The 17,951-nt window shown below is 51.0% G+C and overlaps 2 protein-coding genes across 13 annotated transcripts in view; one reads left to right on the plus strand and one right to left on the minus strand.

The window, feature by feature from the left end:
- Window positions 1–894: 894 nt before the first annotated feature.
- The window catches only part of LOC110259903 (uncharacterized), a 53,909-nt gene continuing 36,852 nt past the window's right edge, over window positions 895–17,951 (plus strand). The window contains exons 1-2 of one of the 3 annotated variants that reach the window (XM_085016974.1): window positions 895–1,127; window positions 1,372–1,485. In XM_085016974.1, coding sequence (XP_084873100.1) covers window positions 966–1,127; window positions 1,372–1,485 — 276 coding nt within the window. In that variant the 5' untranslated portion in view covers window positions 895–965. Of the gene's footprint in view, window positions 1,156–1,371; window positions 1,486–17,951 lie in introns of all 3 variants that reach the window. The other 2 variants (XR_002342359.2, XR_002342358.2) reach the window with 2 other exon arrangements.
- The window catches only part of ITGAM (integrin subunit alpha M), a 55,449-nt gene continuing 52,205 nt past the window's right edge, over window positions 14,708–17,951 (minus strand). For 4 of the 10 annotated variants that reach the window (XM_085016896.1, XM_085016894.1, XM_085016897.1 and 1 more), the window contains 6 exons: window positions 17,458–17,565; window positions 17,175–17,258; window positions 16,899–17,012; window positions 16,708–16,809; window positions 16,414–16,524; window positions 14,708–15,940 (listed from right to left, as the gene is read on the minus strand). In XM_085016896.1, coding sequence (XP_084873022.1) covers window positions 15,869–15,940; window positions 16,414–16,524; window positions 16,708–16,809; window positions 16,899–17,012; window positions 17,175–17,258; window positions 17,458–17,565 — 591 coding nt within the window. In that variant the 3' untranslated portion in view covers window positions 14,708–15,868. The remainder of the gene's footprint in view (window positions 15,941–16,413; window positions 16,525–16,707; window positions 16,810–16,898; window positions 17,013–17,174; window positions 17,259–17,457; window positions 17,566–17,951) is intronic. The other 6 variants (XR_014840289.1, XR_014840284.1, XR_014840290.1 and 3 more) reach the window with 4 other exon arrangements.

Raw genomic sequence — 17,951 nt, forward strand, 5'->3', positions numbered from 1 at the left:
GAATGCACTCCAGTAAAATAAATGCGTTTCTTCTGTTTGCCCCCCCCCCCCCACCGCAGCCTATGGAGTTCCCAGGCCAGGGATCGAATCCAAGCCAGAGTTGTGACCTGCACCACAGCTTCGGCAATGTCAGATCCTTAACCCACTCCGCCTGGCCGGGGGTGGAGGGCCGGGGATGGAAACTGAGTCCTTGCCGCTGCAGAGACACCATGGATCCTGTTGTGCCACAGCGGGAACTCCCCAATAGAATGATTTGTTTTTAAAAGAGTTTGGGCTCCTCTGACCTCTCTCTGCCTCAGTTTCCTCTTATGAAGAATGGGGGTGATGAAAATGCACAGCTCCTATCGTTGCTGGGAAATTTTTGTCTTTTGTCTTTCTAGGGCTACACCTGCAGCACAGGGAGGTTCCCAGGCTAGGGGTCGAATCAGAGCTGCAGCTGCCGGCCTACACCACAGCTCCAGCAATGCACGATCCGAGCTGCGTCTGCGATCTACACCACAGCTCACGGCAATGCCGGATCATTAACCCACTGAGCAAAGCCAGGGATCGAACCCACGTCCTCATGGATACTAGTCAAGTTCATTAACCACTGAGCCATGACGGGAATTCCTGTTGCTGGAAAGGTTGGGTTAGTAAGTGTGAAAATGCTTGAACAAGTACAGAAGAGCCATTATTATTGGCTGCAATCATTCCTAAGCTGCAATGATTACTGCGTTAGGTAAGAGGGCTTCCCAAGGGGAGGGACATCCTGGAGGGTGCGGGGGGCTGGAGCTCAGGAGCAAGGTCTGGGTCGGTGATGAGTCTGGAAACCATTGGTTGAGATCCGATGGGAGCATGAGGAGAAAGGAGAAAAATGGACCTGGGCTGGGTCCCAGGGAAGCGCCTGTGTTGGCGAAAAGGCAGCCTGGAGAGGAGCGTGATCCAGGTCACAGGCTGCTGTCAAGTCACACAGAGCGAGGGACGAAATGAGGAAGTCTCCCGATCTGCCTACAGAAGCTGTTGGTGACCCTGGAGTGTGCCAAGCCAGGGGGCAGGGGAGGGGCCGGGGCAGCAATGCCACCTGGTGCCGAGCGGCCCAGAGGAGACCTCGGATACGGCGTGGCTGGAGGAGAGCCCTGGAATTGCTGGTGAGGAAGAATATTTGCGAGAGCGAGGGTAAGGGTTCAAAGCTAAGAAGGAAATGGTGACAGAAAAAGGCCGTGAGGAGAAAGGAGAAGTAGCCCAGATCCTGAGCAGGATAAAAAACAAGCAGAAATGACTCAAGCTAGAAGAAGTCTGGGAGGCTCAGGGCTGGTGTCAGGGACTCTTAGGCAAGAGGCTGCCAGCCTCCGAGGCCCTTAGACCTGGCCCTTCTACCGCTCTCCCCCTTAGACGTGGGTTCCGCGCCTGATGGCTGGACGAGGTCAGGATACTGGAAGGGGAAGACTCCATCTCTTCTCTGAAGCCACTCAACAGACTTCCAGGATGCTTCGGAGCAAAGCCAAGGTAAGACCCCTTGCCTTGAGCAAGGATAACTTGGATCATAAAAGTGCAGAGCAGGATGTGTCCTTAGGTCAACCCACCCATTTTACAGATGAAGGCACTGAGGCTCCAGCTGAGACCTTAGGGTGTCTGGGACTCATCGCCCCACTGCCATGAATCATGACTTTGACATTTCCAGAAGAAGGATGGCAACCCAGGGGGATGTTATAAGGCTGTAAGCAAGGAAGGGCCGGACACCCAAGTTACTCATCTCCTCAACCCAGCACGGTTACGAGTCAGTCACATGCAGCTTTGTCCACCTGCACCCCCCACCCCCACCCCTCCCCGGCTGTTCAGAGTCCTGGCCAAGCCTGTGGCAAGAGGTCAAGGGCAGAGGAGGGTCTGCAGTGGTTTGGAGAAACAGTCAGCTTTTCCCACTGCTGGCATTCCTGCCTCAGTAAGTTTCTGCTCTGTCCCTGAGCCCCAAGGTGCTAAATGAAGAAGATTCCAGAAGGATGGTGGAGCAGGAGGGGCTACATCTGATCTGCCTCATCCTGGGGGCGGGTGGGCAGGGGGTGGGCTGGTAGAGAAACCAGGACAAAAGCTGCATTAATCCAGATCTGACTTGCCTGAGCTCAGTGGAAATGAGTAATTTGTGGTGTGTCTCCCGAGATGTTTCTTTTCCTTGGGAAGAAGACAATAGGAATCTACTGGGCAGAAACCCCCAGACATCTCGATGCCTTTCGACCCCAGGCTCACCCACAGGGCCTGCCTGGAGGTCCTCTTAGAAAGCTTCTTGCTGCAAGCCATCTGTCTCACTTCTCTGTCTTCAGAGGACAATGTCCTACCTCGCCCTCAAGAATTTTCTCAAAACAGAATTTACTGTAATTCCACGGCACAGAAACACACGGGCATAGGGACGAAGGAAGGTGCTTCTCTCCAAAAGCAGCGGAAGCTTTCTATTCCCCTAGATCCCTTGTGTAACAGATGATTTGGGATCACTAGAGGATTTTAGCCAATGCTTGGGAAGTTTGAGACATGAAAGGGAGAAGCAGGCATAAGGTAATAATATCTGGATGGCAGAACAAAGGAGCTGTGATGATCCTAATATTTATACGCTGTGCACTTTATTTTTCCCAGTTTTATTGAGGCATAATTGACACACGGCACTGTGTCAGTTTAAGATGATTTGACTTGGAGTTCCTGTTGTCAACCCACAGTGGAAACAAATCCGACTAGTAACCATGAGGTTTCGGGTTCAATCCCTGGCCTCACTCAGTGAGTTAAGGATCTGGCATTGCCGTGACCTATGATATAGGTCACAGACATGGCTCGGATCTGGTGTGGCTGTGGCTGTGGTGTAGGCTGGCAGCTGTAGCTCCAATTGGACCCCTAGTCTGGGAACCTCCATATGTTGCAGGTGCAGCCCTTAAAAGAAAAAAAAAAAAAAAAAAAAAGAGGAGTTCCCATGGTGGCGCGGTGGTTAATGAATCTGACTAGGAACCATGAGGTTGCGGGTTTGGTCCCTGCCCTTGCTCAGTGGGTTAAGGATCCAGCATTGCCATGAGCTGTGGTGTAGGTCGCAGACGCGGCTCGGATCCCACGTCGCTGTGGCTCTGGCATAGGCCGGCGGCTACCCTCCGATTAAACCTCTAGCCTGGGAACATCCATATGCCGTGGGAGCAGCTCAAAAAAAGGCAAAAAGACAAAAAAAAAAAAAAAAAGGTGATTTGACTGACTTACATCATGAAATGATGATTAACGTAAGAGGGTGAGTGAATATCCATCAGCTCAAGTAGGTACAACGTTAAATAGGAGGAGTTCCCACCGTGGCACGGTGGGTTAAGGACCTGGATGGATGGGGTCACTGCAGAGGCACAGGTTTGATCCCTGGCCTAGAAATTTCCACATATGCGGGTACTGTCTACAAAAAAAAGAAATAGGAAAACAATTAGTTTTTCCTTGTGATCAGAACTTTGGGAGTTACTCTCTTAACTTTCAGGTATGACATAGAGCAGTGTTCATTTATCGTGTTGGGCATGACAGTCCTAGTGCTTATACATCTTATACCTGGAAGTTTGCACCTTTTGCCCACCTTCATCTAATCCCCCAACTCGCACCCCCTGCCTCTGGTAACCGCAAATCTGATCTTTTTTTCTATGATTTTTAATTTAATTTTTAAAATTATTTCCCAATACAATTTTTTTTCTACTGTACAGCATGGTGACCCAGTCACACATACATGTACACATTCTATTTTCTCACATTATCAGGCTCCATCATAAATGACTAGACGTAGTTCCCAGTGCCACACGGCAGGATCTCATTGCTTATCCATTCCCAAGGCAATGGTCTGCATCCATGAACCCCAAGCTCCCCATCCACCCCACTCTCTCCCCCACCCCCTTGGCAACCACAAGTCTGTTCTCCAAGTCCATGATTTTCTTTTCTGTGGAAAGGTTCATTTGTGCTGTATATTAGCTTCCAGATATAAGTGATATCCTATGGTATTTGTCTTTCTCTTTCTGACTTCACTCAGGATGAGAGTCTCTAGTTCCATCAATGTTGCTGCAAATGACATTATTTTGTTTTTTTATGGCTGAGTAGTATTCCATTGTGTGTGTATATATATATATATATATATATATATATATATATATATATATATAATCCAATCATCTGTCAATGGACATTTGGGTTGTTTCCATGTCTTGGCGATTGTGAATAGTGCTGCCATGAACATGCAGGTGCATATGTCTTTTTTAAAGAAAGTTTTGTCCGGATATATGCCCAAGAGTGGGACTGCTGGGTCATATGGTAGTTCTATGTATAGATTTCTAAGGTACCTCCATACTGTTCTCCAGAGTGGTTTGTTTTTGAAGTATAATTGACCTACAACGCTATGTTAGAGCCGGGTCCACGACACGGAGATTTGATTATTTCTATATATTTCCAAGTGATCATCATGATAAGAATAGTTGTCATCTGGAGTTCCCATCGTGGCTCAGCTGAAACAAATCTGACTAGTATCCATGAGGACACAGGTTGGATCCCTGGCCTCGCTCAGTGGATTAAGGATCCGTCGTTGCTGTGAGCTGTGGTGTAGGTTGCAGACGCAGCTCGGATCTGGTGTTGCTGCGGCTGTGGCGTAGACTGGCAACTACAGTTCCAATTCGACTCCTAGCTTGGGAACCTTCATATGCCACAGGTGTGGCCCTAAAAAGACCGAAAAAAAAAAAAAAAAAAGAATAGTTGTCATCTGTCACCATACAAAAATGATACATAGTTATTGACGACATTGCCCTTATTGTACATTTCGTTCCTATTACTCATTTATTTGGCAATTGGAAGTCTGCGCCTCAATCTCCTTCAGCTATTTCTCTTCTCCCCCCATCCCCTCCCCCTCTGGCACTGATTGTTCTCTGTATCTCAGACTCTTTTTTTTTTTTTTAGACTTTTTTTTTTCCCCCTTTTTTTCTAGGGCCACACCCACGGCATATGGAGGTTCCCAGGCTAGGGGTCTACTTGGAGCTGTAGCCGCCGGCCTACACCACAGCCACAGCAACTCAGGATCCGAGCCACATCTGTGACCTACACCACAGCTCATGGCAATGCCAGATTTAACCCGCTGAGCAAGGCCAGGGATGGAACCTGCAACCTCATGGTTCCTAGTCGGATTCGTTAACCACTGAGCCACATCAGGAACTCCCTCAGACTCTTTTTTTAAGGCTGAGTCATAGTCCGGTGTGTATCCATCCATTCATCTGTTGATACACTTAGGCTACTTCTGTATCTTGGCAATTGTAAGCAGTGCTTCAGGGAGTTCCCATCGTGGCGCGGCAGAAACGAATCCAGCTAGGAACCCTGAGGTTGTGGGTTCGATCCCTGACTTTGCTCAGTGGATCAAGCATCCGGCGTTGCCGTGGGCTGTGGTATAGGTCGCAGACGTGGCTCGGATGTCGCATTGCTGTGGCTGTGGTGTGGCTGGCAGCTGTAGCTCTGATTCATCCCACAGCCTGGGAACCTCCCTATGCCTTGGGTATGGTCCTAGGGGGGAAAAAAAAAAAAAAAACTCAATGAACATAGGGATGCATATATCTTTTTGAATTAGTGTTTTGTCTTATGATAAACACCCAGGAATGAAACTGCTAGGTCATCTAGAAGTTCCGTTTTTAAGTTTTTGAGTAATCGCCCTACTGTTTTCCATAATGGCTACACCAATGTACATTCCCAGCAACAGGGTACAAGTGTTCCCTGTCCTCCACATCCTCACCAAAACTTGTTACTTGTTGTCTTTTTGGTAATAGCCATTCTGACAGGTATGGGGTGACATCTCATTGTGGTTTTGATTTGCATTTCTAATTCTTGGCCATGTTGCATAGCTTTGCGTGTGCCAGTGGGCCACCTGTATGTCTTTTTTAGAAAAATGTCCTGGCTAGGAACCATGAGGTTGCAGGTTTGATCCCTGGCCTCCCTCAGTGGGGTAAGGATCTGGTGCTGCCGTGAGCTGTGGTGTAGGTTGGCAGCTGTAGCTCTGATTCAATTCCTAGCCTGGGACCCTCCCTATGCTGAGGGTGTGGTCTTCAAAAAACAAAAAAAAAAGAAAAAGAAAAAAAGAAAAATGTCTTGGTAGGAGTGCCCATTGTGGCTCAGTGGAAACAAATCTGACTAGGAAGCATGAGGACACGAGTTCAATCCCTGGCCTTGATCAGTGGGTTAAGGATCCAGAGTGGCCATGAGCTATAGTGTAGACTGCAGATGTGGCTCAGATCTGGCTTTGCTGTGACTGTGGTGTAGGCTGGCAGCTACAGCTCTGATCCGACCCCTAACCTGGGAACCTCCATGTGCCAGAGGTGTGGCCCTAAAAAAAAAAAAAGGTCTTTGTAGGTCCTCGGCTTCATTTTCCACTGCGTTATTATCATTATTATATCATTATTATATCACTGTATTATTATCATTAGGCATTTTACATCTATCAGCTCATTGGATCCTCACGACAGCCCTAGGAGAAGAGGGCTGCTATTATCCCATTTTACAGATGCAGAACTGAGGCACAGAGAGGTTGAGTCCTTTGCCTCTGTTTGCCCAGCTGTTACAAGGCGAGGCTGGGTTTCAAAGTGCTGGAATCTTAGCCACAGGCGGATGATCTTACTCCCCCCTCTAGCCCTTCTCTCTGCCTGGGGAACGTACTTTCACTCAACCATTCATCCATGTATGTAGGGGCTGCTCACATGACCCAGGCTGTGGACCGGCTGCCGGGGAAGCAAGACACGCAGGAACGGGTGCCAGCCCTTGAGGAGACCATACCCGAAAGGGCAGACAGTATTCTCGTGCATTCGAACTGAAGTTTTACTAGACAGCACAGTGACCCGAGAGATCTGAAGGAGGAAGTGATTAGTTCTGCTTTGGTGCCTCTCAGAAGATTTCTTTGGGGGAGGGGGGGAAATGACCTGATGTGCCAGGAATTTGGGTGGGGACTCCAGACCTCGTGAATGTAGGGACTGTGTCCTTCTAGCCCCTTGCTCCCCAGCACCCAGCACAGCGCCTGATGCACAGGAAGCACCCCATCAACACCCGGTGCATGCACAAGAAGTTAAAGAAAGGCGGCGTTGACCCCAGGCAAGGGAGCGAGTCTCTGTTGAAGATGCAGTAGCTCCCATCTCAGTCACTGTTGCACTTAGCTATGTCCCTGGGAAAGAGCACTCGTTGCTGTCTGCCAGTCGCTGCGATTATAAGCTGGGGCCGAGGAGGGGGGGGTTCATGATCCATCTTCCTTAGCGGAGAATAAAAGGTGACACCCTCTGGGTGGGAGCTCGCTGAGAGCAGATACCCGTTTCTCCTTGTCTCTCCAAGGAGGGGGTCAGACCTGAAGGAGGTACTGCTGTTGGGTGTGTGGATGGATGGGTGATGGGAGGGCAGGTCGTTTGCGCACAGACAGGTGGATGGGTGGCTCACACAGGGGGCGTCTGCACAGATTTGAAGTTAATAGACTGTGTAGTCAACCCAGACCCCCCTGAGACTGCCCAGTAATTGCATAAATCAGAAGGCTCCCTTAGAACAAAGCAGAACCAGCCTCTCTAGGAAGCAAACTAACTTGAATTGGGGCAAACTTAGGATAAAACAGGCATTTACTTAGGTTGAGCTAAGGCTGCAGCAATTAAGTGGGGGAGCAGAACAGGGAGACACAGCGAACATGCAGGTGGGGGAGGAGGGATGTGCCAGAAGGAAGAGTGAAGAGGAAGAAGCACCAGCTGGGCGTTCACGTCCGCTGGCAAAAATCCCTAAGAGAGGATTTGTCTTTGCTCAAACTCCCACCTCTGGCAAGTCATTTCCCTAGAATAAAAAGAACATCGTACTCCATGTGTACCTAAATTCTGTGAAATAGAGCCAGGAGAGAAAGAGGGGAAGTGAAAACCAATCTTTGAGAAACAGGAAAAAGCAGAAACGAGGTGCTCAGAGTAAGAGCGGTGGGCCTGAAGTTGTGGGTGCCAAGCTTTACCCCTGTCTTGGTTTTCCCAGGAGAGAGCACTCAGATTTCCCATCAAAGGCTCGCAGCCCTCAGATCCCAGCCATAGGTGCAGCCCACGGAGGTGAGAAGACAGAGCTGGGCTAGAATTTACTCTAGCAAGGGAGTCAGCCACACTCACGTGTGTTTTGGAGACTCGACGGCAGGCAGAGGAGTGGGAAAGCGATACAGCGGAGAAAAGGGGAGGCTTCTGCTTTGTCCTGATTGGAGGCCATCTCTGGGTGCGAATCTGGAGGCGGGCTATCTAGAAGCAGGACGTCCCATGATTGGTTAGCGGAGGGACCTGGCTTTCTCTGATTGGTCCTAAGTCAGAAGCAGGGACAAAAATGAGGGAAGCTGTCAATTATCGAACAAGTCTTGGTCATTTTGTGCAAGTATTACAGAGGTAATTGGCTTCCGGAACTGACTGCTAGAGATAGTGGTCTGACCAGCTACAAGTTTGGCTCACAAGTAGCAGGCTGGCTCCCTGAACTGGTTACACTAGGGGACAAGGTGTTTTTGTGACCTGGTTGCTGCAGACTGCAGGGTCAGAGTGCTGTGTCTACCCATTGTCCATTCGTACATCCAGTCTCTCAGGATTTAGAAAGTGTGAAGTCGTCACACAGAGTCAGATACTCAGGGGGCCCAAAGCAATGTGTTGGGATGTAGGGAAACAGACTTTTTGAGAGCTCGGTCTTCTGATAGAGGGCAGGAAGCTGGGGCAACCCACGCCTCTTCATTCATTTATTCAACACGTGTATTCAGCAATTGCTTGTTCCATGTTCCAGATACTGTCCTAGGGGTTCCTGCTCTCCAGGAAGGGACAGTGTCCATAGGAAGAGACCTGGGTTACTGTGACAACATGTGAAGGATGGAGCTTTTCTCAGCCAGGGAGTCAGGAGGATCTGGAGGACGTGACACTCAAACTAAATCAAGAGTCAGGTGAAGGAGGGGAGGACTGAGTCTGGTCAGAGGGTACGGACCAGGCAAAGACCGGGATGTGAGAGAGCAGAGGTGACACGGGTACATCCTGATCTGTCCCCAGCAGTTCATGTTTAGGCCTGAATCCCAGGGTAATTACTGATCACACTCTCTTTCACTTTCAAAAGGGTCCTGGTTGGTCAACCTAAATATGTTGAAAGATATGAGGTCGAGAGGGAAGGGCGTGAGCAGGTGAGGGGCCAGAGCACACAGCTCCTCAAAAGTCAAGTACAATGGGCTCTGGCCTCAGAGGTTGGGGTGCTCTACTGAGTGCGCTGGGAGCTGAGTCCTGCCTCATAAGGTGGCTTTGCTAAGCTGTAGCCTCAGGTTGCCAAACACACCCATTTTCCAAGATAAACCATAAATCTGGATTTCCCTCAGTAATCTCTTCATTTTAAAATGTCAGCAACTGAAGTTCCCATTGGGGTTCAGCAGGTTAAGAACCCGACACAGTGTCGGTGAGGATTTGGGTTCGATCCCTGGCCTTGCTCAGTGGGTTAAGGATCCCGAGTTGCTATGGCTGTGGTGTAGGCCGGCAGCTACAGCTCTGATTCGATCCCTAGCCTGGGAACCTACATATGCCGTGGCCACAGCCCTTGGAGTATCTGACTTTAAGTGATGGCTTCATGTTTTCTAAATCCTGAGAGACTGAAAATAAAATAAAATGTCAGCAACTAATAAAAAAACAAACAAACAAACAAACAAAACCGTGGGGCCAAATAAAACCTGAGACCTGGATTTGGCCCAAGGGTTGCCAGTTAGAAATCTCTTTTCTGGGAATTCACTGGTAGCCTACCAGTTAAGGATCTGGCATTGTCACTACTGTGACTTAGGTTCGATCCCTGTCTCAGGAATTTCTGCATGTTGTAGGCACAAACCAAAAAAAGAAAGAAAGAGATTAGGCCCTTGTTGGTTGCATGATTTGCAAAAAATTTTCTCGCATTCTGTGGATTGTCTTTTTGGGGTTTTTTATGGTTTCCTTTGCTACGCAAAAGCTTTTGAGAGTCATCAGGTCCTATTGCTGTATTTTTGTTTTCATCGATATTATCTTGAGAGGTGGATCAAACAGGATATTGCTGTGATTTATGTCAAAGATCATCCTGCCTATGTTTGGAAGGAGGAAAGAAAGGAGGGAAGGAAAGGGAAAGGAGAAAAAGAAAGGAAGGAAGAACAGAAAAGAAGAAAGAAAGGAACTTTTCTAAACTGTGAAGAGCTAAGGATTAAAGGGTGGGGGGCTGAGCTTCCCCTGGGGAAAGGACACTATCAATACACAAATCCCTGGGTCATCTCTCAATGAAGGAGGGGGAGCTCCCGTCGTGGTGCGGCAGAAATGAATCCAACGAGGAACCATGAGGTTACAGGTTTGACCCTTGGCCTCACTCAGTGGGTTAAGGATCAGGCGTTGCCGTGAGCTGTGATGTAGGTTGCAGATGCGGCTCGGATCTGGTGTTACTATGGCTGTGGTGTAGGCTGGTGGCTGCAACTCCTATTCGACCCCTAGCCTGGGAACCTACATATGCTGCAGGTGTGGCCCTAAAAAAAAAAAAAAAAAAAAAAATAGAGAAAGGAGAAATACCTTCCAGGTACCATCTACAAGGGAAAGAGGTTAGTTCTCTACCAGGTCATTTTGCTCTGGGAGGGAAGGGATCAAGAGATAGAACCCTCCCCTGGTCCTCTCAGAGGATGAAGATAAATCCTTGGAGACCAAACCAAGTGGGCAAATCAGGAAGCCCCTACAAAGCATAACTGAACCTTGTGACCATCCACGTTGGGTACCAGCCATATCATGAGCCGTGATGAGAAGGAAATGCTAGACTGAAATGCTGGACCGAGTTGGGGTAGCAGCGCCATCAAGAAACCTTCAGGGGAGTTCCCTGGTGGCTCAGCAGGCTAAGGATCTGGTGGTGTCGCCGCTGTGATTCCAGCTGTTGCTGTGGCACAGGTTCAATCCCTGGCCCTGGAATTTCCATGTGCCTTGAGCGCAGCCTAAAAGAAAAAAGAAGAAAAAGAAAGAGAAGCCTTCAGGTTTTACCACACGTTTAGTTTTTTGGGCCAAGTAGGAAAACAGACTCTTTGGGAAGGTAGTGGTATCAGTTACACTACAGGGGCAGCTGTCATTATTGGGGGCTCAGAATTCCAGTATCTTAGATGAGATCAGTGTTCGTTTCTCTGTCCTCTCACAGTTTAAGAATACAGAGTCAGAGTTCCCCTCATGGTGCAGTGGTTAACGAATCCGACTAGGAACCATGAGGTTGCGGGTTCAATCCCTGGCCTTGCTCATTGGGTTGAGGATCCGATGTTGCAGACGCGGCTCGGATCCCACGTTGCTGTGGCTCTGGCGTAGGCCAGAGGCTACAGCTCCAATTCGACCCCTAGCCTGGGAACCTCCATATGCTTTGGGAACAGCTCTAGAAAAGGCAAAAAGACAAAAAAAAAAAAAAAAAAATACAGAGTCCTGGGCTAACATGATAGTTCTACAGAGTTGGAACCCAGGCTCCTTCTGTCTCCCTCTGGCATTCCTGGGTGTTGCCCTCATCTGCACAATCCAAAATGGTGCACCACACACAGCATTGGCACTCCCGCTGCTGGAAAAATGGCAAAGAGAAAGGACACTCCTTCTCCCTCAGGACCCGACTCCACAGCTGTTCACTCACTCTACTCACGTCCCCTAAGCCAGAACCTAGCCACACGGCCACTCCTAACCACAGAAGAATTTGGGAAATATTCTTTCACGGGTTGGCTGTATTCGTTAGCCACTGAAGCCTAACGAGCTTCTCCAAAACATAGTGGATGGAAACACCCACAATGTTATTTCTCGAGAGTTCTGGGAGGTGTTCATCCGGGCCGTTCTTTTATTGGACTTGGCCTGTGGCTGCAGTTATTGGATGGCTGGACTGGGCTAAAAGGTCCAAGAGGACCTCGTGTATGTGGTTGTGGCGGCTGTCAGCTGGGGGCCTCCATCGTCTCCTCCATGTGGCTGCTCAATCTCCAATAGGGTTTTAGCATGGTGGTCTCAGGAGTTGGAGAGGGTGACGGCAGAAACTGCAGTGCTTCTGACAGTCTAGGCTCCGGGACACAAACAACAGCCTTTCTAGAACCTTCCATTGGTCAAAGCAAGTCTCAAGGGCAGCCCAGATTCCAGAGGGTAGAGAGGCAGACCCCATTACTTAATGGGAGCAGCAGCAATGTCATGTTGCAAGAGAATGGGACACAAGGAGATGCAATTCATGGGGTGTGTGGTGGCTGCCACAGGTGTCTAAATTATATCAGTCTTCCATGGTGGCCCAGATAAGAATCCGTTGCTAAGTAAGGAAAGGAGGGTATAGACTGCAGGGATTTGTTTATTCTGAACCAAGGGACCGCCCCCCCAACAGGTAAAACAAGGATAGACTTTTCTGGGTTTGACTGCTTCTCACCACAGATTTATGGCCCTGTTTATCAGTAACTTCATGGTCACCCTAGGGTAATTTGTCACTGGAAATAATTTACTTTCTAACCCATCATAAAGCTCCTATGTGGCTGAATTCAACACAAGCTTCCAATGCAAAGAGGCCAACGTGGACTCCGAGCCTTAACTGCTTATCCAAGGACAGAAGCCTGGAGTGACAGAGGCCCTCTCCTGCCCTGGGTCAGCGGAGGCCTCCAGGAGATCTCGAGGTCTTTTGTCTTTCAACCGAAGGAAGAAGATAAACATTTTCAATGGATTTTTTTTTTCTGCTTTTTAGGGCTGAATCTGTGATATATGGAGGTTCCCAGGCTAGGGGTCGAATCAGAGCTGCAGCTGCCGGCCTACACCACAGCCACAGCCACACCAGATCCAAGCTGCATCCGTGACGTACACCATAGCTCTTGGCAATGCCGGATCCTTAACCCACTGCGTGAGGCCAGGGATCAAACCTGCGTCCTCATGGATACTGGTCGGGTTGGTTATCACTGAGTCACAACAGGAACTCCCTCTTAACGGATTTTGAAATCAGAAGAGGAAATTGTACAGACCCAGCTCAGAGAGACTGGTATTGTGACAGCCTGGAGGAGCCAAAAACCACTGTCAAAGGAGTCCCTTCTCAGGGACATCTTATTGCACTTTGTTTTTTGGTTTTTTTTTTTTTGTTTTTTGCTTTTTAGGGCCACATCTGCAGCATATGGAGGAATTTCCCAGGCTAGGGGTCGAAATGGAGCTGCCGCTGCCAGCCTATGCCACAGCCACAGCGACACCAGATCTGAGCCACATTTGTGACCTATGCCTCGGCTTGTGGCAACACTGGATCCTAACCCACTGAGCGAGGCCAGGGATGGAACCCACATCCTCATAGATACCAGGCGGGTTTTTAACAGGCTGAGCCACAATGGGAACTCCCCTATTGCATTTGAAATAAAATTGAAACTCCTTGCTCTGGCTTACAAAACACATCCACCCAGGCTCCTGTCCACAGTTCTAGCCCCACCTGATTGGAAGATTCCTGCTCCTACTTGAATGAAGGGTCGCCTCCCCTAGAACTCTTCCCTCACCTTCCCTTTTATCACATCTAGAACACTCGTGATTTTCTTGATGAACCTCATGCAGTTGCCATTTCTGTCCACAAACACGTCAACGATTTCACATGATTCATAAGTAATCATATGATTACAACAGCTAGATAATAGCCACTCTCCCCGCCTCCACCCTCCTCCCTCGTGCCTGCTGCAGGCTATGCCTCTAAGGCCACTGGACAGTAGAAAGGATGCAATTTGCGGCTAGACAGAGCCAGATTTGGAGCTCGGCTCCACCCCCTCCTTATCTGCACAAACTCAGGCAATTGGGACCCATCTCTCTAAGCGTCAGCATCCTCAAAAGTGAAATTCAGATATTAGTAAATAGCAAGAGATGGCCACTTAGCAGGACCGGTGGGAGAATTAGGATGGGTGCTAAGGGCACAGTCGTGGCCTATGGCATTGGCAAAGGTTGGGAGATGGGCACGGGGTACCCCCCGCCTCGAGGAGAGAGGGCAACTTAGAAACAGTTATGAAACTACCAGTACATGATCTCGGTAGCAAGTGCTGTTGGAGTCCCTGTGGGCCTTGCTCGGGGCTGCGCTCTCTGGCTGACTGGCAGCACCTGCATCTCTTTCTCTGGCCACCAGGGCCCGATCTGATCTGCCTACATTCAGGGCCAGCCAGACATGCCCCGGGATTACCACTTCCTTCCCCGCTGAGAGGATCCATGAGGAAGTAGTGCGTGCATAAGCCAACTCCTCTGCACGGGTGGGAAGTGTCAACGTGCCTGTTCCTGTTCTACTCTCTCTCTCAGAACCACATCCCCCAGTGGGCTTCCACCCCTGGAGCTCATAATACACCCTTTCCTGGCTGTACCTTCCTTCCCCAGCTCACGTCCCTCCCCAGTTGGTATTTCCTGGGGTCACTCTTCCCCGCCCCCACATAGGGCTGCACCGGTGGTATATAGACGTTCCCAGGCTAGGGGTCTAAATGGACCTGCAGCTGCCAGCCTAGGCCACAGCACCAGCAACGCCAGATCCGAGCCACATCTCTGCCCCATGCCCCACCTTGTGGCAACACTCGATCCTTAACCCACCGAGCAAGGCCAGGGATCGAACCCTCGTCCTCATGGACACTACGTCAGGTTCTTCACCGGCGGAGCCACAACCGGAACTCTTCCTGAGGCGACTCTTAAATAATGTCTTTGGCTCAAATTCTCCTCTTGGGTTCGCTTCTGTGAGAATCCAAACTTCTTGGAAATTATCCTGTAAATTATCTTACACGGGATGCAAAAAAAGACATGCATTCAGTTTATTCATTCACCCTTGTCGGTCGTCGCGAGAGGTTGGGAATAGTTTACCAGAGGGAGGCTGGTGAAGGACGTGGTGCTCCACCTTCCCAGTGGAACACGGTGCCTCTGAACAAAAGAACGAAAAAGGACCTTACGTCTTGATAGAAACCAATGTCTGAGCCATATTAATGAGAAAAGCAAGACGCAGAGCAGTATAAATAATGCAGCCTGCCATCTGTGTACAATAGCGTGTGTGTGTGTGTGTGTGTGTGTGTGTGTATGTGTGTGTGCATGCGCGTGCACGCGCGCATATGCCTAGAACCTTTGTGAAGGAGACCCCAAAACACATAACCCTGACTACCTTTTATGAGGGACCTGAACAGCTGGTGGCGGGGGCGGGTGGACAGGATGGAAGGCAGCTTTTTTACTGCACGCCCCTGCGTTGTCTTTTGATGTTCGTACTCTGCACAGATCCATCCAAGACATAAAAGGAGCGTTAAAATAATAAATAAGCGAAGACATATGGGGAGGGGCATCATGGCTCATGGGGCATATCAGCTCTAGTGCGGGTGGCACAGGTTGGATGGGCTCCAGCTGGCTGGCTGGCTGGCTGTCCGGGCTGCCTTGGCCGCAGCGGCACAGGCTCCCGCAGGCCTGCATGTGCGCCCATGAAAGGAGCTCTCGCCACCTTCAGTCCGGGAGGACATACTGCATCTCCGTTTGTGTCCCCGCCACCTCCCCAAGAGAAAGCACCTGTCCCCCAGGAAGAGTCAAGGGCGCCTCCACCCACCAAAGGAAGCCCAAGCAATTCCCTTCTGCACGAGACATTGTGCTGAAGGCACTTGTTCCCATGCAAGGGACATCTGCGTCACGCACCCAACTCAGCCACACTCACACATGCAGGCGCGCCCACACACACACACACACACACACATCTGAGTCACACACCCAACTCAGCCACACTCACACATGCAGGCGCGCCCACACACACACACACACACACACACACACGAATGGAAGCCCAAACTGGTCGCTCCTAAGACATCTCTGCCCTGGTCTCCTAACAGACGTGTCCGTCCAGCAGCCTGGGGACCTGCTCCTTGGTCCACCCACATCCTATTTGCTGCAGGAAAGGCCACTTGAGGGGGAAGGAGCCGTTACTGAGGCACAGCAGGTTCAGGAACAGGTTCACTCATCATGTCCTTGTACTGGCGTTTGAAGAAGCCGAGCTGTGGGGGCAGAGACGGGGCGAGTGAGGGCACAGGCGGTGAGGGATGGTGGCTGAAGGCCGCGTGGACCGGGAATGGGGACAGCGGGACCTTGAGACACAATGAAAAGCGTGGCTGAGAAGAGCCCTGGGGAGACGGGGGCGGAGAACGGGGGGTGGCATCGCTATTGGGAAAGAAAGGGAGGCAAGAAATAGTAAATAGAAGAAGAACTCGTCCCTAGATGAGTGGCTGCGCTGCACCAAAGTCCATTCTAAGGGTTCCAGAGACAGCCACCCAAACGCTCTCCAGGAAATGGGTATTTATGGTCTCATGTAACACCTGCAGAAACTGAGGCTCTGTGATGTGCCCAGGGTCCCCCAGCTGGCAGCACTGCTGGGAGGTGAAGCCAGGAAGGAGCTGCTGAGTGAGAAGCAGTGTAGGGGTTGGGGGGCAGGGAGGGAGGGGTGGAAAGAGGGCCCCCCCGGGGGGAGTACCTTGTACAGTCCGGCAGTGATAAGGGCCAGGAGCACCAGCCCCCCTATCGAGCTGCCCACGATGAGTGGGAGAGGGTTATGCACTTCGTACGGCTCCACTTTGGTCTCTGTCTGGGGCGGGGAGCGGGGAAGGGGTGCCTCAGGGGAGACAGACTCTGGATTTCTGGAGGGTCCCCTCCCTGACTCACCCCCTCCCTGGGCGCCCCACCCCAACCCTCACCCCCCCCCACCTCTCTCTCTCCCACAAGCCTCCTCTCCTGCCTCCAAGGGTCCCTCTGGGTCTGAGACAGATACCTGGGCCCTCACAAAGGCCTCCTGTCCTGGGAGCAGGGCAAACTGCGAATCATTAAACAAGACCTCCGCGGTGCTCACCACTTGAAGGTGGTTATGCGAGGTCTGCGGGAGAAAGAGAATGGGAGCTGGAGTCATGGGGGCCCTGAAAGCGCACCTCTGTGCCCAGCTGAGCCTCAGGCGCCCCCGCGTACCTTGATGTACCAGTCAAATGAGAGATTGCCCTTGAGGGTGACCTTGAGTTCTTCCTGGATGCCGAAGGATGGGATGTCACACTGGATTTTCTGGCAGACAGCGATGGAGCAGTTCTGAGAAAGGCAAGACAGGAGACGGGTGACCAAGAGAGCTGGACGCAGGAAACGCCCCGTGCATGCATCTTCCCCACCCCCACCCCGCGGTACTGGGCACCGGTGAGGGGCCAATGTGGAGGCTGCGTGCAGCCCCCCGGCTGGGGTTAGGCTTATTCCCACCAGCACTGGAGTCTTCTGAAGCTTCTCCAGGAAATCAGAGTGACGGGGGCCGATCTCCTCGGTAGAGCAGCTCCTGGAAAGGTTCTGAGGAAGGAGGGACACGGTGAGGACAAAAACAGGTGAGGGCCCCTGGGTCTGCCCTCTGGCAGGTGAGACAGCCCAGGTCCACGAGAGGGTCGGAAATGGCTCCAAAAGGCAACAGAGGGGACCAGAGGCCGGTTAGGAAAGACCAGGGCTGTGGAGGGAGGAGCTGGGTCCATGGTTGGGGCCCGGCTGGGTTTACCTGGGAGAAGGTGACCTGGGGCTGGTCCCACACGGTCACTCGGTTCAGCCGAACGGGGACCCAGAAGACCACACTGATGGGGAGCTTCCTCTGACCCAGGTTGTTGAACTGCGTGGGGGGGAGGGGAGGGGTCAGGGCTCCGGCCCCACCAGCAGCTGCAACCGGGCTCCCCGCTCCCGACAGCCCGGCACTGAGTAATGCCTCGGAGACCCAAGCGTCCTGCCTCTCGGTGCTTTCTGGGAGGCAGGAGGGCATAGGAGCTAAACACCCTTGGAAGAGCCAGGCAGGCTGATCCCAAGGCGTGGGGTAGGGCTGAGACCCTGAGCATGTTCTGGTAACCTCTCTGAGCCTCAGTTCCTTCATCTGTAAACTGCGGGTGATGACAGTGCCTCTGTCACAGGATCGTTATGAAGAGAAAACGAGTCAATTACATATGTGTGTGTGTGTGTGTGTGTGTGTGTAAACCTATGTATGCATGCTCTTGTCTGTGTGGA

This window comes from Sus scrofa, chromosome 3 (assembly GCF_054392235.1).
Source record: "Sus scrofa isolate SSC_HxYL_T2T_F1_AM1 chromosome 3, Sscrofa_HxYL_maternal_Yorkshire_Landrace_v2.0, whole genome shotgun sequence".
Lineage (NCBI taxonomy): Eukaryota > Metazoa > Chordata > Mammalia > Artiodactyla > Suidae > Sus > Sus scrofa.